This window comes from Stylophora pistillata, chromosome 9 (assembly GCF_964205215.1).
Source record: "Stylophora pistillata chromosome 9, jaStyPist1.2, whole genome shotgun sequence".
In the NCBI taxonomy this organism is placed as follows: Eukaryota; Metazoa; Cnidaria; class Anthozoa; order Scleractinia; family Pocilloporidae; genus Stylophora; species Stylophora pistillata.
Genome location: NC_142527.1, coordinates 11,488,766 through 11,512,611, shown reverse-complemented (window position 1 = coordinate 11,512,611; position 23,846 = coordinate 11,488,766). Strand labels below are relative to the sequence as shown.

Sequence of the window (23,846 nt, the reverse complement as noted above, 5' to 3'; positions counted from 1 at the left end):
ATGAGATTGCAGAGTTTGAGACGAAAGTTCCATAGAGATCCTAGTCTTGAGGAGAGATACCGTGCCACTATGGAAGATGACATAACGAAGGGATATGCTCGTAAGCTATCAGATGAAGAAGCTTCCAAATCTGGTCCCAGAACGTGGTATCTACCTCACTTTGCAGTCACTAGCAGCAGCAAGCCCAACAAAGTAAGGACAGTCTTTGATGCTGCCGCAGAACACCAAGGAACGTCCTTGAATAAGAATCTATTACAGGGGCCTGATTACACAAACAATTTAGTTGGAGTCTTGTTGAGATTTCGTGAGGAGAATGTGGCTCTGGTTGGGGACATTGAAAACATGTTCCACCAGGTGAAAGTGCGCCCAGAAGACCAAGACTCACTAAGATTTCTGTGGTGGAGAGAAGGCATAGACGAAACACTGCAAGAGTACGCGATGACAGTATACATATTCGGAGCAGCCGACTCACCCTGCTCAGCTAACTCTGCCCTGTTGAGAACTGCTGATGACAATGGAGGAGGTTTTGACCCGATTACGATAGACACTCTTAGACACAACTTCTATGTTGATGACCTCTTGAAATCAGTACCAACACCGGAAAGTGCAATTGCGCTGATGGAAAGTTTGATTAAACTTTGGGCTACGGGTGGATTTAACTTGACGAAATTTGTTAGCAACAACCGCAAGGTCTGGACTTCTATACCTCTGGGAAAGAGAGCTGACCCGTCTCTGGATGTCAATCGTGATGAATTACCCGTCGATAGAGCGCTGGGGGTACGGTGGCACATAGAGTCGGAAACGTTTGGTTTCAAGGTCTTAGAGTTTGAAAAAGATAACACCATGAGGGGAGTTCTATCGACAACCTGCTCCGTCTTCGATCCACTGAACCTCGCTGCGCCCGTAATGTTGCCTGCGAAGCAAATCATGCAAGAACTGTTGAGGTTAAAAAGGGCGTGAGATCAAACTCTCGAAGGAGACCTCGTCCAAAGATGACTACAGTGGGAAAATGAGCTACCTCTTCTGGCAAACTTGAATGTCCCCAGATGTTACTTTTAGTCGGGTAGACCATGATGGAGCTACTCTACAGCTTCATCACTTCTGCGACGCGTCCGAATTTGGATATGGTACCGCCACATACCTCCGAGTTACATACTCTGATGGAACTGTAGAATGTGCATTTGTTATTGGAAAGTCGAGAGATGCACCGATGAAAACTGTCAGTATTCCCCGTCATGAGCTACAGGGAGCTCTTTTGGCAGCACGTGTTGATCTTGCAGTGAGAAACGAATTGAACTTTGAGTTTGAACAAGTGGTTTTTTGGACCGATTCCATGATCGCTTAAAACTATATTCACAACGAGAACAGGCGATTTCAAACTTATGTGGCCAATCGAGTTGGAGAGATTAGGCACCTCACATCACCACACCAGTGGAGACATTGTCCTGGCAAACTCAACCCCGCTGATGATGTCAGTCGAGGCCTTGGAATGAATGAGTTTCTTAAGAACGAGCCCTGGCTAAAAGGCCCACCCTTCCTGTATAGCAGTGAGGATCACTGGCCAGAAACCAAGTTTTAGAACATCGCAGTAGAGAAGCTTTGGATAAAGAAAGAAGTGTACGTGACCGCGGTAAACCCAACATCATCTTTGAACTGCCTTCTGACCCGATTCTCTAGCTGGATCGCTCTTCTTCGCACATTTCCCTGGTTACTGAAGTTTCTACAGTGGATCAAGTGGTCCTCAAGAAAAAAGAAAGAAGAGACAAACACATGCGAAGTCCCACGACGTATCAGTCACGAAGAAATTGAGAAATCTAAAAGAGAAGTTGTCAAGTTGGTGCAGAAGAGCGTCTTCCCGCAAGAGATAAAGGATCTCAAAGCTGGGAGACAAGTGAAGGCGTCAAGCCATATTATGAAGCTTAAACCAACAATCATGAATGACGGTATATTGAGAGTCGGTGGTAGAATTTCGAGAGTACCCGTGTCTCCTGATGCTATGAACCCTATGATCCTGCCGAAAAATCATCAAGTCACCACGATCCTGATACGCTATGTACACGAGAAAAATGGACATTTTGGAGTTGAGAAAGTGCTGCCCCTTCTTCGAGAACAATTCTGGGTGGTTAGAGGAAGAGCTGCGGTGAGGGAGATTACTGGGAGGTGCATATCCTGCAAGAAACGAATGGCACCTAAGATGACTCAAGAAATAGCAGAATTACCAAAGATTAGGCTGACGCCCTATGAACTACCGTTTACTTTTTCCGGTGTTGACTATTTTGGCCCCTTTTACGTGAAGAGAGGAAGAGGAAAAGTTGCAGAGAAGCGATGGGGCGCCATCTTTGTACGTATGAACTCTTGAGCCGTGCATCTTGAGGTTGCTAGGTCCCTGGAAGCAGATGACTTCATCTCGCTGCTGATGAGATTTCTAAATCGAGGGGGACATGTGAAGGAGCTTCGCTCCGATAATGGATCGAACTTTGTTGGGGCTGATCGGGAGATTAAAGAGGCTATTGATAAAATCGACAATGAGAAAGTGGGTAGAGAGTTGTCACAGCGTGGCTGTAAGTGGGTGTTTCACCCTCCAGGGGCATCACACATGTCTGGAGTTTGGGAAAGACTTGTGAAAACTGTAAAGAGGAGCCTGAAGGCTATCCTTGGAAAAGACCTTATCAACTAAGAAGTACTCCAAACAGTGTTTATGGAAGCTGAACGAATTGCTAACTCCAGACCATTGACAAGAAATTCATCAAGCTTGAATGACGATGGGCCTCTCACACCCCGCCATTTCTTAAACATCCGTCCTACAGTGAATCTACTCCCAGAAATGGTTGATGACAGTGACAAGTTTAGTCCAAAGGAATGGCGCCAGGCACAACTACTGGCTAACCATTATTGGAAGAGAACGTCAGAAGTAATGCGAGTGAATTACCAATTGATTTTTTAATAGATATAGTTTAAGGAATAAAGGTGTAAATCTAGTGCAACCAGGGTATAATAATAGATCGTATCATAATTCCTTTACATATAAAGCTAGTCACCTTTGGAACAGTTTACCAAGAGAAATTAAAACAGCATCTACGCTTAGCGACTTTTGTAGTAAACTTAAGAATTTCGATTTTAGCACTCTAGGACCAATCTGTAAATGTAATACATGTAGTTGACTTTTATTGTACGTACACATACATTGTCATTCTTATTCATATTCATCTACTGCAATATCTTTCACCGAACATAATGTTTAGACTCTTTTAACTATCAATATTAATCACCTACAATTTTACAATTATCACTCGTACTCTAAACTTATATATTTTTACCTATAAAGTTTTAAGTACTTCTAATAATATACCTTTAATTATAGTTAATTTATAGTCTACCGTTTAATACATGAGCCTCTGGCTCGGGCAATTGGGCAACCATGCCTCACGTTAGACAATAAACTTTGATTGATTGATTGATTGATTGATTCTCCCAGTGCTCCAAGAGTATTTATCACGTTGTACATATCGCCGAGGAAAGGAGTCGTATATAGATCTTATTAACCAAGCGCAAGGGCCGTACTGGGAGAATATCGGCTCGAGGTCTTGACAGTACGGACCGAGCGCAGCGAGGTCCGTACAAAAAAGACCGAGGGCCGATATTTTTCCAGTAAGGTCCCGAGCAAGCTTGGTTAATAAGAGATTTATTATACGACTGAAGTTCAAAGGGACAAAAGTGCGGTATCATTCGGGACCATTCGGGACAGTGCCCGGTCCAATACTGAGAGAATATTGACCAGCAATAGAATATTTTGATTGGTTGATTTTAGTTATTGGCCCTCTGACTGCCCGAGTCGTGTAATAAATTGTTTTTGTTGCTGACTCTAAGTAGACCCGTCAGAAAGCGCGAGACCAATCGAAGTGCTCGATAGACAGTGATCAACTAGCAGGGAACGACAATCATTGAATTTTTTAATGATTTGATACCAAGATTCCGGGTAGGAGTAATGAAAAACTGTAGAGAAACAGTGGTGATTACTGGACATTGTTTTTGGTGCACGTAACATTTACTTGTTGTTGGGGGATTTTGAAGATATACGCACAATGTAATCTTTGTATCGATTAGTTCACATACTTATTTTTAGAGTCTAGTTTTTAAATTTTATAGTCTAGTTTTTGTATTTTTATCGAATAGATTACATGTTTAAATTTTACATTTTAATTGTTGCATACACGTTCACATTTAAACGAGCCCCAGGCTCACTGGTGAAATGTGTCTAAATACTACTATACTACACAAACGCACGAAGTGAAAATCCAAGAGAAAGAACTACAAGGAGACGGGCAAGTATCAGACAGAGATATTACTAAATGAAATATTAAATGTTGAATGAAGTAAAAAAACTGTGATATTCTACCTATGAGTAAATTAGCTGTGACGAGAATAACGCAAATTTACATTACATATTGGGTTTCAATTCAAGTTCAGATATGACCTAATACTAAGTTGATCTCAAGTCACAGTCGAACGATGAATGAATCTCAGGCTGTTAATTAAGGCTGTAGTTTTGCATAATACGAAAACAATATGTAGCTACACACGCTGGATAGCTCTAGTATTAAAGTTTATGTTGATATTGGCGAAGATCTTGCCGCAAGACTCGTACAGGGGATCGTAGAGGCATCTAACAATAAATTGCCAGATTTTACCATACAATCCCAATGGGATCAACCAGAAGCGGGCAAAAGGAGTTGCCACCCAAATCATCATGAAGCTCAGAGCTCCGCAGGTTAAGCCATAGATAAAGGACAGAAGGCCGCCGAATACAATGGTCAGTACCCAGTAAGTGCCAAGGATAGTGCCATCATAAATAGTTTTGGTAAACTGATGAACGCACTGAGGGCTACGAACTGCTGTTGGCTCGCAGATCACATCTGAATAAGCCACCTAGAAGAAAAAAACCCAGTGAGTTTTTTAACAATAATTTCCCTCACCGCGACTCTCGAATTTATCATTTTTAATTATAACATAACCAAAGTAAGGCGCGCGCTCTGATTGGTCAATTCCGTGCCCACCATTTGCCCATGGATGTACGCTGCTGATTTGAGCAAATGCAAAGACTAGTTTTCGCGCGCTTGTTTTTTCTGGTCACGTGAGATTTGTTAAATAAGAGGACGCTCTTTTGCTACAATGTATCAGTGTTATAAAACAAATGGTAAACACCGCAGAGTACACTATTGAGTTATGGATGCTCGCGGGAGGTTACTAAGCGCGATACAAGTGTGAGAGTCGCGCGAAGCAGTAGCCGAGAATATAGCCGAGAGCGACTCTGGGCTTAGCAGTCCCCCGCGTGTATCCTGTGCTGTATTCGATTTACGTTTACATTAATTCAGCCTCGCTTCCGTTCATGATTCGATGTATAATCACTTCCGGTAATGGCGACGACACATGTTAGAAAATATTAAAAGTTCTGTGTTGAAATCCAAGAATATATCTCCGTTTCTCGTGCCATCCGAACACCACATGGTGTCAGGAGTGAACAAGAAGATATAAACTGTGTCCAGAACGGATATTTAGCGATCAGTGATCAGGAATTACGCGGAAATATGGCTACGAATCTTCCACCACCGAAAGCTCTTTGTCTATCGGGAAATGCAAGTGAGAATTTCAAGTTGTTCAAGCAGCAGTACGAATTATATGTGAACGCCATTGGATTATCTACTGCCAGTAAGGAAAGGAGAAGTGCTATACTGCTAAATCTCGCAGGTGAGGAGGCGCTGAAAATCTACAATGGCTTCACATGGGCTCCAGCTGTAGGTGACCCCGAAGGCGAGGAACATGTACCAGCAGAGGACAAACTGGATCCGGAATTAATTCTGGAGAAATTCCAGAGGTTCTGCACGCCGAAAACAAACGTTACTTATGAACGTTACAAGTTTCACAGGTATACGCAATCAGAAGGTGAGAGTTTCGATAATTTCTTATCACAAATTAACACTCTCGTGTCTACGTGTGCCTACGGTGAACTAAAGGACGATTTTGTCAGAGATAAGATCGTATTGGGTATAAATAGTGATAAGGTCAGAGCACGGCTGTTGAGAGATGGTGAACTGACTTTAGAAAAAGCGATAAATGAGTGTAGAGCAGAAGAATGTTCTGGAAGGTGGGCTCAGGATATAAAAGGAGAGACTTCTAAAGTGCAGGCAGTTCAACATAGGCGGAAAGGAGGCCCTCGTGACAAAGGACCACGTAGTAACGGGCAGCAAAGAAGTGCATCAAATTGCTCCCAGGCATCGAATAGCCGGTCATGCCGGTGGTGTGGAAAGGAGGTGCACCCCAGAGAAAGATGCCCTGCAAAAGACAGTAAATGTAACAAGTGCAAACGCCCAGGACATTGGGGCAAGGTCTGCAGGAGTAGCAAAGGAAAAGGGTCTGTACAAGAGGTAGCAGAAGTGCAGTCTGACTCAGATGAGTACTACTTCTTAGGAAGCATCAGTGATGAAAGTTACTCTATTGAGAGTATCAACAACAGGAAACGCAGGAGTGCATGGTTTACGGAAGTCCAGGTGTCAGGTCAGAGCCTGAAATTTGCTGTTGATACTGGAGCAGATGTGACAGTCATTCCCAAAGCTGTGTATGATACACAGTTTTCACACTTCATTTTGCAGAAGCCTGACAGGCCTCTTAGTGGCCCAGATCAAAGCAACCTTTCAACTCTTGGATTCTTTACTGCAGAACTAAAGAAAGGTGATCAGACAATCACAGAGGATATATATGTGTTCCCCAAAGGCTCTCTATTGCTAGGTAGAGACGCTTGTGCAGATCTAGGTGTCGTTAAGTTCATTGGAAAAGTTACGTCAGATCCTATCCAGTCAGCGGAGTTCGGATCAATGTTCAAAGGCTTAGGAAAGCTAGAAGGAGAATATAAGATTAAGATCGAGCAAAACGCAGAGCCATTCAGTGTGATGACTCCCAGGAGGATATCTATTCCACTACGTCCTCTAGCCAAAGCTGAACTTGACAAGCTTATCGAGCTAGATGTTATAGAACGGTGCACAGAACCATCGGAATGGTGTTCTCCTATGGTCGTGGTGCCTAAAGGAAATGGCAAAGTGAGGATCTGTGTGGATCTCACGAAGCTTAACGAAGTAGTGAAGAGAGAAAGAATCATGCTCCCCACAGTGGATTATACAATTGCTCTGATGGGAGGTGCTAAGGTTTTCTCTAAACTGGATGCCAATGCGGGCTTCCACCAAATCTGCTTGGATGAAGATTCAAGGAAACTGACCACGTTCATCTCACCATTTGGTCGATTTCGATACAAGCGAATTCCCTTCGGTATCAAATCTGGCCCTGAGAAGTTTCAGAGTGAGATCTACCGAATACTAGGTGGTCAACAAGGTGTGGTATGTCTCATGGATGACATTGTCGTGTTCGGAAAGAACCAGGAGGAACATGACGAGAGACTCGTACAGACATTAACACGGCTGAAAGCAGCAGGTGTCACCTTGAATAAGGATAAGTGCCAATTCAGCAAAAGCCAGATTGACTTTCTAGGTCATCGGATCGGAGTTAATGGTGTGGAAAGCTCTCCAGAGAAGGTTGAGGCTATATTGAAAATGCGTGCTCCAGAGAATGTGAGTGAGGTAAGAGGTCTGATGGGTACAGTGAACCAGCTCATGAAGTTTGTACCCAACCTTGCTACTATGACACAACCTCTACGTGAACTCTTGAGCTCTCACAGTGCATGGTGCTGGGGTCCAGCACAGGAACAGGCTTTTAAAGAGATTAAACAATGCTTGACGAGCAGCCCAGTGTTGCAAATATATGATCCTTCACTGGAGACCAAGGTGTCAGCAGATGCGTCTTCATACGGACTTGGCGGAGTGCTTTTGCAAAAGCACGGTGACAGGTGGGCGCCAGTGGCGTATGCGTCCAAAAGCCTTCTGGATGTAGAGAAAAGGTACGCCCAGATTGAGAAGGAGGCCTTAGCTAGTACCTTCGCATGTGAACGATTCACAGATTACATTCTGGGAAAGGATATTATACTTGAGACTGATCATAAGCCTCTTGTACCACTGCTATCCACGAAGGAGTTGGATCAACTACCCGTACGTATTCAACGAATGAGAATGAGGCTCATGAGATACTCGTTCACACCTGTTCATGTGCCAGGAAAACTGTTGTACACTGCCGACACGCTATCTCGTTCTCCAACACCAGCCAAATCAGGTGATTCATTTCATGAGGAAGTGAACTTATATGCTCATCAAGTCATAGCTGGAATGCCTATCAGTGATAGCAAATTAGATGATATTATGATCCATCAACAGGAGGATGAAGCATGCAGGCAAATTATGAACTATGTAGCTGAAGGTTGGCCTGAAAAACATAATGTCAAGGCTTTAGTCAGCCCTTATTTTGCTCATAGAGCAGAGCTGACAGTGGTTAAAGGGCTGTTGATGATGGGACCTCGAGTCGTTATACCATCGTCTATGAAATTGGAAGTCCTGGATAAGATCCACGACGGTCACCAAGGGATTGTCAAGTGCAAGGCATTGGCCAGAAACACAGTGTGGTGGCCAAGCATGATGAAGAATATAGAGGAGCTAATTGAAAACTGTCGCAAGTGTCAGTCTAACAGGAAAAATCCTCCAGAACCTCTAGTTCCTACCATGCTCCCACAACGACCATGGCAATACATAGCCACTGATGTCTATGAACTCAATAAAAGACTGTATTTAGTAATGATTGATTACTACTCCAGATGGATAGAGGTAGCTAGTCTGAGTTCAACTGCCTCAGCAGAGGTCATAGACAGGATGAAACGTGCATTTTCCAGATTCGGAATTCCAGATCAAGTAAAATCTGACAATGCCAGCTACTATACATCAAGGGAATTTAAGATGTTCACTTTAGATTACGGGTTTCGACATGTCACTAGCAGCCCAGGTCATGCTTCAGGCAACGGTGAAGCAGAGAGAGCAGTGCAAACAGCTAAACGTCTCCTAGCTGGCTCTCAAGATCCTTATCTTGCTTTGCTACAGTATAGAGCGACACCATTGGCTAATGGTTATTCTCCAGCTGAGCTAATGATGTCAAGGAGGCTCAAAACCAAAGTGCCGGTGGCCCCGTCTCAGCTGTCCCCAAACCTTGTGCAGAATCATGCCCTACGTCAGTTTGAAGACAATCACAAAACCAAACAGAAGCTGCACTTCGACAGAAGGCATTCAGCGAGGCCTCTTGTTCCCTTAGAGAAGGGAGATGAAGTGATGGTACAAGACAGAGGACAGTCTGGAATAGTAGTGGAGAAGTGCACACCTCGTTCTTATGTGATCCATACGGACACTGGGTCATATAGAAGGAATAGAGTACAGATCAACAAGATACCACCCCCACCCCCAGCTGCAGCTACATCTCCAGCCAAACCCACACCGGTGCCAGTACCTCCATCACCTAAACTTCCTTCACCCCAAACAGCTAACACTGCAGAAGGAACTGGCACATCAAAAGTGTACACCAGATCTGGCCGTCAATCTAAGCCCTCATCTAGATTGAAGGATTATGTGCCATAAGTGAAGTTATACTTTCTGGCCAGATTTTCTCTGGTTTCTCAGACAGAAAGTCATAACTATGAACGCGTATTCTAGTGTGTGTGAGACTTAGTGCAGAGACAAATGACAATAGCTACCCAGGATGTGTTTCTTAACAAAATGACGATTACTTGAGGACATTTGATTGACGTTGTTTTAATTTTGAATTTCACGCTAGATAAGAAACAAGTATGTCTAAGTAAGTTTCTCTTTCATTATCTTAAAGGGGGAGATGTGCTGTATTCGATTTACGTTTACATTAATTCAGCCTCGCTTCCGTTCATGATTCGATGTATAATCACTTCCGGTAATGGCGACGACACATGTTAGAAAATATTAAAAGTTCTGTGTTGAAATCCAAGAATATATCTCCGTTTCTCGTGCCATCCGAACACCACAATCCATAACTCAATAGTGTACGCCGGGGAAAAAAACTACAATTTAGGAGACCACAATTTGCAGCAAGGCTCCCTGCAAAGTAAAGTGATTAGATTGTTTATGATATATTTATAAGGCGCTTCCTATCAGAGAGAGATCGTTGCGAGGAGTGTGAAAGACACTGACATGAACATAAGAATTGCTTGCAAGAGGAAAACACCCATTATTTGCCCTTGAGTGGTAAGCTATACAGCGATAATTTTGGTGAACAATTTTAAAAGGCGAACAGATATTTTCTTTAGTTTAGGAAATGAAATAGTAATATACCCCAAACCATTATTTTTTGATTAATCGTGGATAGTATATTTCATGACTGGGGTCGCGATTTCGCACTGGTAACGTATGATGGTTTTAAGATAGCGAATAACCTCGTTTACCTGCATACATCTACTGAACCAAATATTGAAATGAAATGTGCGATTTTTTAATAGGACCTTCATTTTGGTAAATTGCAATATAGTAACGAGCTAACGCTCGAAACGTCAGATTTTATAACCGTAACGGTGGCCAATTTACCATTTCAACTTTGTTGATACATTCAAATTATTATGCAATATAGTAACCTGTGGATGTCATATTTCATAACTGAGATCGCCGTATCGAAGTAACGAATGATGAACCAAATGCTGAAATAAGATATGCGATTTTTTAACAATGACTTAAATTAGGTAAATTGCAATATGGTTAGCTGTGTACGGGAAAGTACCGATGCAAGCGACATAGAGAGCCAAGAAAATGGTAAGAATACTTTCTTTATAGTTAACTCGAGTTCCATTTTTAATACGCTCATGAAATGTTTAGTTGGGTCTGACTTATAGTCCTCAATTCTAATAGCGTCCGAAATTTCCTCGAGAAGCAGCAAATATGGATGCCTAGTCAGCTCAAGTTATTTAGCGTCGGACTGTCGTGGGAAAATTTCATTCTAAAAATGATAAACTGCATAATACAGGCTTACCAAAGTAACCCACAAAGTCTTGTAAATTAACGTAGAATATCCTCATACTCTACTCATGCAGTATGTAAGGAAAATGCAGTAAGTATGGTTCCTTGGCGAGGGGGCATTAGGGTCTTTTAGAACCACGAAACCGGAGAAAAAATCATCCAAAACCGAAAAACCGCAAAAAAAAATTGCGATCAAAAGCGAAAACCGCATGCAAAACCGTAATAACCAATAAATTTTCACTTCCAAGTTATCAAAATCCTAATCGATCTAACTAGATTTTGCATCGGGTCCATCTTTGGCAAAATCGCTCGTCGTCACGTAATTATCATGCAAAATAACACCGTCGACTTCATCATCAATCATAATCAATTTTCAAGCTTGATTTGAGCACTATAATTGAATTAGTTTATTACCCTTGCACCTACAGAAATTTATCCCTGCTGCGCTTAATTCTGAACTCAGTCACTGAATTGACGACGGTTCCTACAGTAGGTTACTTCAAGGACTCACCTTCGAGAACTTTGGGAAGGACAGAACTGTGTCGCCAAATATCGTTACGTGCCTCGAGAGCAGAAGCGGGTCAGTGACTAATCGTATTACAAACACGGATACAATATTGTCTGCATAGCGCCACAGAAATCACTGATTCAAAAGCGCAACTTTCATGTTCACGGGCTACCTTGAACGACTACATAACATCGAGTGAATTGCAACTTAAGGAAAGAATGTTACAATCATGCAGCGATAATGACTGTAGACTTGGGCTGCTTCATGAAATATATTTTCCTTTTACCCTTACGACATCTTCCCACGAGTTACCGCTTTTATTGGGAAAAAATCTCAGACGAAGGCTTCAATATTGAAACCACAAAGACAAATAAATCAGTATTCACCTTCAAGAAAAGTCTGCTTGACTAAAACAGTGCTGAGATTGTAAATAGACATGGCTTTTCGAAACTTGTTGTGGATGCTTCTCATGCATTACAAAATGGCTGATCGCCAACGGATGAAAGTACCCTAGTAGTACTACTTCTTTTCAATCTCTTACCTTCAAATAAGCGTTATTATTCTCTGGATCCCTGTCTTCACTGACGCTAAGTAGCGTTGCACCATCCATTCCGTGTGTTTGGGGTATGATCTGTCCTTCCATCAAATCTTCGCTGAACATTTAGGTGTAGTGCAAAGCTATGACAGGTACGAAATTGAAAAGCAAATATGGTAACGCAATCCTCTACTTGAGTATTTTTTATCACAGTAAGTTAGCTCCTTAAAGACCATTTTCTTACAACCATTTGTAAACGCACTTCCTGATATCCCTTTGGAGAATTCACCTCTTCCCGTTTTTATCATCATTCCTCCATAATTTTCTTAGTCTTCCACCAAATGGGGATGCGTTCGCCGCTTTACATACCTATTAAAGTGTGGAAACACTTCCGGTGTCGTAAAAAGTCATTCATTTATTAATAAGAGGCGTTATAAAAATGCGCTATAAAAACGCGCTATAAAAACGCGCTATAAAAATGCGCTATAAAAACGCGCCAAAGTCGCGCGTTTTGTTCGTTTTATAAACGTTATTCGTCAACCGTCAAATGACCTAAAATCTAACCGTCAACCGTCAAAAGAACTTATTAGAGAGCTTAAGCACCAGACGTTCCTGAGGTCACGAACGCCTACCGGAAGTCACTAGAGGAACTATGTACATACTACGCATGTCATGACGTTCGCGTGGTCACGTCGCAGACGCCAGAACGCCACTTTTCAGGTTAAAGGTAGGACGCCACAAAAATATGCTGTTATTTTGTTTATAGGAGATAAATTATTTACTCAAAACCATTGAAAGCTCTTCTGCTTTTCATTAAGTGATTAAAAAACGTTTTCGTAGCGTGTAAAGTGGTTTTTGCTTAATCGATAGATTAAACGGGTTTCGACAATGGCAGACAATTTTCTCGCCAAGTCTGGGTGAGTTAAGTCATTTGATTTCATGTCCATTTGAATCATCAAATGCAGAACTAAGATTTTTTTAAAACCGGGTTTAAGCTTATCACAAATTACGTTGAGCAATAATTTAGAATTAAGACACTTAAGCGACATTTAGATACAATAACAAAGTGCAAAATGAGATAGATGATTGTCTTTCTGCATCGGTTGTATTTTGTAACTGCACATTGTATATCGTATGCATCTATGCTAGGTTTTGAGCAACCTACTACAAACATAAGAATAACAAATCTCGCTGTGATTAACGAATTTAGAAAAAGAGAAATGGTCCTCTAGGCATCCAGATCATACACTGAAAACTTCATGCTCGCTCGTTTGTTCGCATTGTTTACAGAACTATGAAGTGGTAAATTTCAAGTCGCCTAATAAATTGACGAATTATTCATTCTGTCAAGAGAGTGGGGTAAAGAAACTTATTTCCTTGCTCATTCAGGTCATATCTCTAGCATCTTTTAGCAAAGACATGTTAACACGGGTAGAAGTCCGTGTCTGAAAAACGTCGACTGCTTAACCTTCCTATTTCGCGCCAAGAACGAAGGCCTCGATCCAGTCTTACACGGCTTCTCTGCCGTTCGTGTTGTCAAGAACGTCTGGTGCGTAAGCTCTCTATTTTTAACCGTCAACCGTCAACGTGACCCCCCATTGAGACCCTCGATTACATGACCGATGCGGAACCAAATATGTCTGAGATGTTTTCAGTTATCCAAATAATCTCACCTTAAAAAAGACTGATCTCTGATGATCAAGTGCTACGTGCGCTCTTCATATTACGAACTTCATTAATAAATGTTGCGGGGAGGAGCTGTTTTCAAAACAGCACGGTTTCGAATTTTATGAACTTCGCATAGTTTTTAAACTACTTCGGATGTAGATTCTACTACTTTACCGATTTTAATCCTCTTGCCTTTCTTTGACTTAAACAATTTCCACTGAGAAAATTGTTTTAAAATATTGTCTTTTATTAAAATTTAAGGATAGGGTACAATTAGAGAATAGAATTGTACTATTTGCAAACTGCGCTTCCTGAATTTCTAAAAAAGTGTTAGCATTTTGCCTCCGCTGACCAACAAGTTCGAAGAATGAGACACAAATGATGAGGGACGAAGAGTAATAGATAATCTTCTCAAACTTTGCTAATATCGCTAGTGAAATTCTTCGATGCGATAATGGGCGCTGAAGAAAGCAGAGAAAGTGTGCTTCGAAACAACAACACAATGCCTAACCTTGTGCCGTTCATCGATTCGATCATGGGCGCTGAAGAAAGCAGACAAAGTGCGCCTCGAAACAACACAACGCGTAACCGTCAAAGTTCAGGTCGTCCATCGGTGACCGAGTTCTCAAAAAACCCTGCAGGATATCCTGGATTCATCTTAGTCCTAGTCCTTTCCACAGGAAAGATGGAAGTTATGACAAGACAAGAAACGCGCGCCAAAGCAGCACAGATTAAAATCATTTCTGATAACAGTGACTCAGTCAACTCGAGCTTCTTTCAGTTTTCTTCCAATAGCGACGACGACTACGACGACGACGATTTCCTGTATCATTTTGACCCTGCTACAGGAGAACTGAAAGTCCGTCAGAATAGGGCGGTACAAAATCCCTACCAAAGGAGTGAAAACCTTTGCGAAACCTGGGATGAAAGCCGCCCGGAGGCAGAGTTGTGTTTTGACCCTTCTACAGGGAAACTTATGGTCTGCCGTGTAAGGGAGGTACAACATCGCTTTTAATGGGGTGGACTTTGTTCTTTTAGTTTCACTAGATGTTGCACTGGGCTGAAAGGCATTTTGTATCTTTTACTTATTGTCTCTTGCCGACATTTTATCTCTCTAAAAAACATACTGTCAACTAGAAAATGGAGCGACTAGACACTATTTCGTTTCTTATTCATCATGAATCGATAAATCGTGCTATTGTTGATATTGGTTTTTTTGAAAATATTACCAGTGTAACTGCAGTGGGAACAAATCCTTCGAACATAGCTCGTATTACTATCATAAGGCATGGGTAAACTACGTTGAAGCCTGCGTCTACCTCATTTAAAGCTTCGATTGTCTTGCCTAGTCAAGGAAATGTTGACGTCGCCGGGTTCCAAAACGATGAATCATTTTTATTCGAGAAAAATGGAAGTAAACACCATTAGGACCTACTTGGTAAATTTCAGAGCAATCAGCTCTCTTTTTGTCGAGATTTTAAACCGAAAACCTTTCCCATTATATTTTCCCCAATCATCGCGCATATGAACTGGTCAAATCATACCCATGATCATAGTGACAGTCTCTTAAGTTATTTAGCATTAGATACCTTGAATAGATCTGTAAGAGCTAGCATCCTGTTAAGAAATAAATTTATCGTTGTCGTTCCAGAAATATTCGTGAACGAAACGATTGCCTAAAACTTCCTCGACAAACGAAACATCACCCATTCTAGGTCTCAATCCTTTCAGTCACGATTTTTGTTCTTAGAATAAGAAACAGCTCAGTATTTTCTGAGGAAAAAAGCTCTGTTTGTTGATATCAAAGAGGAACCTTTCTCACATGGACATGATGGACAAATTTTACCGTATTGAAACATCATCTTTCAAGGAAACATTTTAGTGACAGCCTCTAGAGTCTCCAAAGTTTCCCTATTAACAAAAACTTCTATCACTTTCGTCCCTCATCATATTCTTGAAAGGAAAGGATGCCTCTAAGCTTCCTCGGCCAACGAAATATGCTTGACACGGGTTTTCTTTTTCCAAGAAAATTAAAGTCAAAACAAGTAAGTATTCTGAGAAAAAAAGGAATTCTTTCTGCCGCACAACAGACTTAAATATCGTGTGTTCAGACACTTTAATTGATTCCTTCAAATTAAAGAACAGGTAACAGTCCATAGCTGATTAACTATCTAAAGTTATGCCGTGAAAGCTAGTGAGAGTTCATAAAAAACAATCTTTCGTGCCACAAATATCGAAATAGTTTGCTCATCTCTAGGCTATTATAGTAACTACATATTACCTCAACGTAGTTCCAACAGAATTCGAATGTTAAATACAATTTCCCTGTGAATCACTACATGTGTGCTAGATATTTCTCAAGATGTTCACCGGTTCGCCGATGGATTTCGTACGCCTCTAGCCAGATGCGACCTTTCATCAACACTTGATAAATAGTATTTTCGCACGACCATCTGTTCTTGTCGAAATGACAAATTTCTGTCAGACCATCGTGTACGCCATAAACGTGATCTTGGGTGCTAGCAGAGTTGAGAAGAGACATATCAAATTTCCTCAACACAGATGATGGAGAACTTACGACTAGTGTGGGGCATTCGTTTGGGAACCCTTCCGGAACGTAAACACGAAGCGTGTAGTTGTTCCCGTTGTTTGTGTTCACTCGCCATTCGACTCTGGTATTTCCAGCTGACGTGGGGTTGATCCAAGTAACGTTGTTCAGCTTGCCATCAATGATATCTTTCTCAAATCCCAGGCGTGTTCGTTGCTGTGCGCTCCAGCTCATCTTTAAGGAGGGTGACTTTCCTCGATGCTTTCACTTTGAGGATGGCTTGATGAGTGTTACAGAAGTCCTACTGACTTAGCTGTTTCACCTCACGGGTAAGATGATATCTTCAAAATTATTCTACGAAGGACGGATTTCCCAGAAATAAATGACCATTTACATGTGTCACGAAATGAAATTGAAATATAATCTAAACCACTGAGTAAATGATTCAAGTCACTATTTGGGAATTCGAGGGTATTTTAATCAGCTTGGCCGACTTTGGTCATCATTTGGCGTTTGAGAGATTTTAGGGATTATTAGCATTTCTCTCAGAGTTAACCATGCGTGACTCGTAAAAAGAGAACAAATAACCTCACTTGTTTCCTAGAAATCATTATCATGTGGCTAGCTGGGGGTTTGTCGTCCTTTTGTGTTCTGTCCAAGATTTGAACGTACTCAAATTCAAATGTTTCCATTTATTTAGCAGGGATGTATGCTGAGACTTATCTTTTAGTAATTATCATTTGAAAAACTTCCTGTTTTCTTGCAATTCCATGAAACTTAGGGGTCATGGTTCTGCTTCACGTAACGGCTAGAATCTTTTGGCTTTCTGAGAAATAATTTCCTAACAAACAATAATTTTCAATGTTTTTAATTTGTCAAAATTACTTGCTGTGAGGCATCGAAGTTTCAGTTCTCAGACGCATCGAAGTCACTGATTTAGTCAGATCTTGCCGAATGAATTAGATGAAAAATACAAGATGCTTAAAAGGGCAGAGTTGAATTCGTCTCTATGCAAAAAGACAAACATAGGTCTTGATATCGTCTGGCGCATGATTGAATACATTAAGTAATTCCGAGAAATCATCATCATTCATGATACAAAGAACCATTAGATTGACTCATGAAAACATTGCTTCAGTTTCACTCTTTTCGAAAGCGGTGTGTTTTTTTTCTCTTTGGAGTAAAACCAAATCAGTTTCAAATTATCCGGAAGCACCATTTTTAGCTACCTTCGTAAACTGACGTGTGATTTGTAATTCTGCAGCTTGATGTCGAGTCGAAGAGAATGTCTAGTCGCTATTTATACCAGCGAGTACAAGCACCTTTGCGCTTGGGTCTTAAAAAATCAAACCTTAGAAACCGGCGGAGATCTGTTTGGGCTTTGGAAAAATGACCACACTGCAGTGATCCAGCTCGTTTTGGGGCCTGGCAAACATTGTCGAAGGACTTCGGGCTCGTTCTACCAAGATGTAGAGTACTTGGAGAAAGTTGGCTCCCATTTGACTGGCAAGGAAGGTCTCTGTCACATTGGCGAGTGGCATTCTCATCATACAATCGGTCTTAAACGACCAAGTGGCGGAGATGAACGAACAGTTTGGACAAACATGCCTAAATATGGGCTGAGTCGCTTTCTGCTGTTCATTGCAAACATTGAAAATCACCGAGATTCATCTGCTAGTGTAGGATGCTTCCTGTTCGAATTCAAGAAGAATACCAACAATAGGGAGCTTCGGCCTGGAAAATTTATTTTACTGCAAAATGAAAGCCCCTTCCGTTCAAAGTGTCTTGAGGTTTTAAAGGAAAATGCAGAGTGTTTGAACGAGGAATATGAAGTGAGGTCGCTAGAAGTAGCCAAGAATGCCATCTCCATGCCCAACAAGCGGCCTGTAGTCGGTGTAAAAGTAAGGCAGTTACTTGATGAAGAACAAGGCGTTGACAATGAGGAAGAGGCCATCTCCATCCCCAACGAGCGGCTAGCGCTTGTAGTCGGTGTAAAAGAAAGGCACTCACTTGATGAAGAACAGGGCGGGAGGAATGAGGAAGAATATGGTAGGCTGAGAATTTTTTTTGATGAGATAAGAAGGCGCTGCCCTTTTCAATTCCGCTGTATATTGCTGTAAAGCAAAGAACAGATTGCACTGCATGGTGATGTTAAAATCGTAACCTGTCCTACTTTTCCTTTTCTTTTTTGAGAAAACAGGCTTTGGAAACAGTTAAATTGCTTTGATTTAACAAATTTATAATCCAGCATAGAAACGTAAAGAAATTCAAGGGCAGAGACTTACAAATGTAAGGAGTTATCATAATTCTGAACTCATTGGTTAAACGAATAAACAAGAACTGAAGAAAGCGAAGTGCTGTTTACGTGACATTATCGATGTAATTGCAAATGCGTTATTAAAAAGAAAATATAATCATAGATTTACAAGCTGCCGCTACTTTAGCTCAGTGTTAATTGCTAGTCAATAAACACTGAATTTTGCAATGAACGCTTGTTAGTTTGGAGATATTCTGCTTATCGAGATTGCCTGTCTAGCTTCCGAGACTTACACCTAAGTTTTTGAGCCAATGGAGCAGTGTTCAAATTTTAGCAAGAGGATTATGCTAAAATATCGAAATGGCCATTATCTAAATCGGTTCCATAACCGAACGTTGGACAAAATGACCAAAATTTTGAAATTTGTTTTCTTTTTCTTTTTCTCCATAATCTCTGATTTTATACTGGAATCGAAGCCGCGAGAGATTTTAGAAAGTGGAATTTTGCGCTTCAATATAGCCACAAATAATAACTTTATTTTAAACTCATGAAATAATTTTCAAGAAGGTTAATTCGCAACATAGCTTCCATTTAATTGTGAGCACAGTATATTTATTATACAATGTGCCATGTGTGTAGTCGGAGAACGAAGACTGCTGTATTATGATAAAGACTATTAAACTTTTCCGATGCTTGAAAAGGTTGATATTTGTAAGTCTATACTGATTGTTAGGGTGTGTGTGACTAAACCGCAGAGTCACGCAATTGACTCAGGGCTTCCTTTCTTTCTCGGAAAGCGATTTATTGTTTCTAAAATCAGGAACACTTTAAAAATATATGAAAATAAACTTTTTACTGCACAGTTGCAGTTTCGAAGAATGATTTTTTTTTTCACAAAATTTTTGTGGAATATCATTCCCAAGAAACCCCCGAGATTATACACCTTTTATTTACAGGTTATGCTAGGTTAGCACTGAAAAAAATGTTATTATCGTAACGAATGCCTGTTGCTTTTTCTCGCTTTAAAGTTAATTTTTTTGAGATCACACACAATCGGACGAAAGACAGATTTAAGTTCTATTTTACAGGGGTCAGACTAAAAACCGTGAGCCCCCAATTATTTCCCTTATATCCGCAGATGAAGACTTCACAGTGGCTATTTATGGCAGCGAGTACAAGCAAATTTGTGCTTGGGTCTTCAAGAATCAAGATCTGGAGACGGGTGGCGATTTGTTCGGTTTGTGGCACGACGATCACACAGCAGTGATCCAGTTCGTGTTGGGTCCCGGTAAAAATTGTCAGAGAACTACCACCTCTTTCTTCCAAGACGTGGAGTACTTAGAAAAGGTTGGCTCTCATTTGACGGGTAAGGATGGTCTATGCCATATTGGCGAATGGCATTCCCATCATAAAATCGGCCTTAAGGAACCGAGTAGCGGAGATGAACGAACAGTGTGGACTAACATGCCTAAATATGGGTTGAGTCGCTTTGTGTTATTTATTGCCAATTTTGAAACACACAAGAGTGCTTATGACTCGGTAGGTGTCGGCTGTTTTCTATTCGAAGGGAGCGAAACTAGCCACCGAAGGTTACTTCCAGGAAGGTTTAAGCTCTTGCCAACAGAGAGCCCTTTCCGCTCTACATTTGCACGCAACTCAAACTTAATGGAAGGAGCAGAAGGTCTAAATGAAGATAACGAAATAAAGTCTCTGGACGAAGTTGTAACTGGCTCACGTGACATGCAAAACGACCGCGAGCGACCTTTAATGATTCATGATGAATTAGGAAGCGGGCTTCCTTCAAGCACTTGTTGCTCAATGATGTAACTCTTAAGAAAGAACCTGGTACGATGCACTGACCAAGATGAAGTTTGTCTTAAGTAGATGTTGAAAGTTAAGGGCAATTTGCAATAATCTGCTTAATCGACGTAACTCCAAGTGTAATTTAGTTAGTGAGAATAAAGCAAACAGATTCGAGTTACGTTTTGGTTTGCTCGTTTCATTGCGTCTTTTGTAACGTAATCTGTAATAACCTGGCTCAGACTTCGAATATATTTGTCCATTGTCGCCTATATCAAAGTTTCAATCTTCCCAATCAAATTCAATCATTTCCGTGATCTATTTGTTTAGTTAGTCATGTAACTGTTAGATCGTCTGTTTTATTTTCTTCAGCTGTGCTGTTTTTTTCTCTTAAACAAATACAGCTATTACAGACTTAATCACCTGAAGCCAGCCATATTCGAAAAGATGTTTTTAAAGAGCTTGAGCACCACAGAGCGAGACCAGCTGTGGTGAGCAATGAGGCATCAGATCCTTGTTTTGTGCTTGTTTGTGCTTGCATCTTGAGAACTATTGGGTAAAAATGTTTCTCTTTTGGATAGACAAACCTTCGTCTTTAGCTCTAACCCTACTTGCCCTACTTCCTGCTCTATTCACCGAATGTAGCTTTTTAAGTGATCGAAAATGCTAGTTGTAAGAAGTTCCCCTATAGTTAGCCAAAATCCCTTTTCCCTTCCATTTTTCCGGTGGCAGTCTCTCATGTCTTCTAATCAAGGGCGAGATCGGAGATTCCTCAACTCCCAATGGAAAGCGTAGAGAACCAAGGAGATGGGAATACTTCTCTCCGACCACTGTGTGGTTCGGGTCTGATTCTCTCTCTCCTCCTTTTCCATCAGTAAAAACCGTGAGTAAACACTCCTTTCGCTAAAATTTCTACCTTTTGCGGGATCCTACACTTTAAAACGAGCATCATACAGGGATGGATGAGCAAATTAACCAATTTACATGTTTGTAATATGAGCATGTGATGCTCTTGTAGTGCCGATATCTCAGATTAGGAAAATTTCAAATTTTCAACTTGCTGCTCTTAATATAAATACAACAAATTAAATTTTTGACTTGTTTTGTTTTGATAAACCGATGCTTTCAATGTTTAAAAATTATCATCGCTATACGAGCATCCTCGCTTGGTTTCTGCATGACAAACACCTCAACTTGGCAGGATTCCCGGAAATTGAGGAAGATGTTTCGTTACTCAAAACTTCTGGCGCGTGACGTAGTACAATTTCCCATAATTTTGTCGAATATGTGTCGTTAAAATGAACAGCAGTATATATATTTCGAGACTAACGCAAAACACTGTCGCAGTTTTGCTTTGAACTATTCAGTGGTTACGAGACAACGAGTGGCATTTCGAAAAAAAATAAATGCAGTCGTAAAAGTGTTATTCGCAAATTAATGTCGCGTAGCTGTTTCCAAGAAAAGATTAGAGGGGGGGATAATGAAAGGGGTTCGGGTAGACAGAGTTTTGAAACTTGATTTGTTCCGTTGTCTGTTAAATTCCAAGAAAAAGAAAACGTCACACGAAATGAATCAACCAATCAAAGCACATTTGAACTTCCTAGAAATGATAAATATCAACTTATACATTTCATTTTCAATAAACTTTTATAGTTTTGGTTTTGTTACGAAGAAAAGGACTCACCTACAATGAGCGACCAAGACGATCAGCGCAAAGTAGTCTGCTTCTTACAGCCTAATTTTACCGATGTTCTTAAAGATAAAGAAGCTGCTAAAAAGCGATTTTCCGTGACAATATTTGACGATTGTGACACAATTCACGTCCGCGTAGAAAGTAACAATAAAGATGAATCAGAGAAGCGAGTCGCCTTCAAAATCTTTCAAGAATTACCTTCGAGTGAAGAAGTTCAGAAAATTGCTTCTGATCTGATTTCCGCTCTTCCGGCGCTCGAAGAACCTCAGATTGCAATTCTGGTATCTGAAGATGACCATGTCAGGGCTTGTGTGAGATCAAAGCCAACTGAACCATTGGAGCAGGCGGCTGTTTTGCGGCAACCGCGGAAATCGCAACTCTACTCACGCAGTCGTGGCATACTTGAGTCGAAATTATTGGAGGAGCGAAAAGTTGCAGTGGTCGGCCTTGGAAGTGGTGGCTCCCATGTGGCAATTGAGCTTGCTAAGGCTGGAGTTGGCAAGTTTGTCCTAGTCGACTATGATCGAATTGAGCTGCATAACATCATCCGCCATGTATGTGGGCTGAGTGACCTAGGACGTCTGAAGACCAATGTCATGCGAGACCATATCTTGGACAAGAATCCATTTGCAGAGGTAGAAACACACAACACCAACATCAACAGCTTGGAAGAAGCCAGAGAAATTCTGAAAGGAAGCGATGTTATTATCGCCGCGACCGACAACATTAGAAGCAGGCTCAACATCAACACGCTGTCCATAGAGCTTGGCATCACGACCCTCTACGGAAAATGTGCTGTCAGGGCTGCAGGTGGAGAAGTGTTGAGAGTGAGACCAAAGGTTGGCCCGTGCTTCTCGTGCATCTATGCTGATGCCGCGATGGAAGCCTCTGCTGAGGAGATGTCCTCATTCCGTCAAGCCCGAGACGCCAATCCTCCTTACATTGGAGACGATGAAGTGAAAGCCACGATTCAAGTTGGACTGTCTTCCGACATCATTCCTGTCGCTAATATGCTGGTGAAGCTGGCCTTGGTGGAATTGTGTCGGGGAAATGATAGTGCACTGGCCACATTGGAGAAGGATTTAGAGGCTCCCTATTACATGTGGGCAAACCGTAGAGAGCAGCAGTTCGCTGGATACCCACCCGAGGGCTTTCATCGGTTTGATCAGCCTGGAATTCTAAGATGGTACCCAATGACAAGCGAAAGGAAACCCGACTGCAAGACGTGCCAGGATATGGGAGCTAGTGCGGAAAATGTTGACTTTTTCTCGTCTTCAGACAGATAAACGACTTACATTTTCTTATATGTTAGATCTATCAGAACAATTTGTTACAGTGGAACGAAATGCCTAAACTTTGTCCGCTTTTGTTGCAGTGAAAGAAATGAGTAAACTCTGGTCGTTGTTTGGCACTTGTTTCCTTCTTTGTTTTTTTTTGGATTCAGTCTATTCAAATTGCCATCGAGCTTAAATAACCTTGTAATAATTCGCTAGCCAAGAACGGAAGATATTGCTTGTAAGACGGAGTAATTGTTGCAGTCTACTTTAGAATTCAAACTACAATGCTTTTAAATTATTGTAAGTTAAAAGTCATATTCAATAGAATATCTATGTTGTAACTAGAAAGTGCTCCCAATCGATGATTGCTTCAATCTCTATCACTATATTTTTTCGACTCTCGCGTGATTTTTGAACGGACGAATAACACAATGTCACGCTGTTTCCGAGAAAAGGCCAAGAATCTCTGATCAACCGTATGGAGCTTTTCTGAGAAATAGATATTAAAATGATTGAAGGAAGGAATGGCAAAATGCACTGCAGCTGATATTAAAGATATCCAAGACAATGCTTCGGTCGCTATGATTCGAACGGAAGCATATTTCTAG

At 41.2% G+C, this 23,846-nt stretch overlaps 5 protein-coding genes and 1 long non-coding RNA gene across 8 annotated transcripts; 5 read left to right on the top strand and 1 right to left on the bottom strand.

Moving 5' to 3' along the window:
- LOC148723300 (uncharacterized) lies at positions 1-960 on the top strand. Its single transcript, XM_088734417.1, has one exon. It carries the CDS (start codon positions 1-3, stop codon positions 958-960), a length of 960 nt encoding a protein of 319 aa, XP_088590543.1.
- Positions 961-1,036: 76 nt separating this feature from the next.
- LOC148723299 (uncharacterized) lies at positions 1,037-2,677 on the top strand. Its single transcript, XM_088734416.1, has 3 exons — positions 1,037-1,302; positions 1,678-2,160; positions 2,383-2,677. The coding sequence occupies exons 1-3, from the start codon at positions 1,037-1,039 to the stop codon at positions 2,675-2,677; spliced, it is 1,044 nt and encodes a 347-aa protein (XP_088590542.1).
- Positions 2,678-3,139: 462 nt separating this feature from the next.
- LOC111328104 (caveolin-1) lies at positions 3,140-12,391 on the bottom strand. Of its 3 annotated transcripts, none has more exons than XM_022932475.2 (3): positions 12,258-12,391; positions 12,002-12,138; positions 3,140-4,926 (listed from the first exon to the last, which is right to left on the bottom strand). In XM_022932475.2, exons 2-3 carry the CDS (start codon positions 12,119-12,121, stop codon positions 4,573-4,575), a joined length of 474 nt encoding a protein of 157 aa, XP_022788210.1. In that variant the 5' UTR covers positions 12,122-12,138; positions 12,258-12,391; the 3' UTR covers positions 3,140-4,572. The 3 variants fall into 3 exon arrangements, with proteins under 3 accessions (XP_022788210.1, XP_022788212.1, XP_022788211.1); XM_022932477.2 differs by having other exon boundaries at positions 12,285-12,382; XM_022932476.2 differs by having other exon boundaries at positions 12,240-12,356.
- LOC148723298 (uncharacterized) lies at positions 10,535-11,751 on the top strand. The gene is made up of 2 exons (XR_015991380.1): positions 10,535-10,748; positions 11,381-11,751. It is a non-coding gene; the product is annotated as an uncharacterized LOC148723298 (long non-coding RNA).
- A 1,618-nt stretch (positions 12,392-14,009) lies between the features above and the next one.
- Positions 14,010-20,687, top strand: LOC111328103 (uncharacterized). The gene is made up of 3 exons (XM_022932474.2): positions 14,010-16,540; positions 17,476-18,260; positions 19,607-20,687. The coding sequence occupies exons 2-3, from the start codon at positions 17,480-17,482 to the stop codon at positions 20,293-20,295; spliced, it is 1,470 nt and encodes a 489-aa protein (XP_022788209.1). The 5' UTR covers positions 14,010-16,540; positions 17,476-17,479; the 3' UTR covers positions 20,296-20,687.
- Positions 20,688-21,896: 1,209 nt separating this feature from the next.
- On the top strand, positions 21,897-23,626 carry LOC148723297 (ubiquitin-like modifier-activating enzyme 5). The gene has a single exon (XM_088732161.1). It carries the CDS (start codon positions 21,958-21,960, stop codon positions 23,245-23,247), a length of 1,290 nt encoding a protein of 429 aa, XP_088588287.1. The 5' UTR covers positions 21,897-21,957; the 3' UTR covers positions 23,248-23,626.
- The last annotated feature ends 220 nt before the right edge of the window (positions 23,627-23,846 follow it).

Excerpts from the sequence above, each read along its gene's own strand:
- LOC148723300 (XM_088734417.1), top strand. The coding sequence starts at position 1 with ATGAGATTGCAGAGTTTGAGACGAAAGTTCCATAGAGATCCTAGTCTT.
- LOC148723299 (XM_088734416.1), top strand. The coding sequence starts at position 1,037 with ATGTCCCCAGATGTTACTTTTAGTCGGGTAGACCATGATGGAGCTACT. Across the intron at positions 1,303-1,677 it reads AGAAACGAATTGAACTTTGA|CTGGATCGCTCTTCTTCGCA; the intron begins GTTTGAACAAGT and ends CCGATTCTCTAG. Across the intron at positions 2,161-2,382 it reads GTGAGGGAGATTACTGGGAG|GTCCCTGGAAGCAGATGACT; the intron begins GTGCATATCCTG and ends TGAGGTTGCTAG.
- LOC111328104 (XM_022932475.2), bottom strand. The coding sequence starts at position 12,121 with ATGTTCAGCGAAGATTTGATGGAAGGACAGATCATACCCCAAACACAC. Across the intron at positions 4,927-12,001 it reads ATAATAACGCTTATTTGAAG|GTGGCTTATTCAGATGTGAT; the intron begins GTAAGAGATTGA and ends TTTTTCTTCTAG.
- LOC111328103 (XM_022932474.2), top strand. The coding sequence starts at position 17,480 with ATGTCGAGTCGAAGAGAATGTCTAGTCGCTATTTATACCAGCGAGTAC. Across the intron at positions 18,261-19,606 it reads GAGGAATGAGGAAGAATATG|ATGAAGACTTCACAGTGGCT; the intron begins GTAGGCTGAGAA and ends TTATATCCGCAG.
- LOC148723297 (XM_088732161.1), top strand. The coding sequence starts at position 21,958 with ATGAGCGACCAAGACGATCAGCGCAAAGTAGTCTGCTTCTTACAGCCT.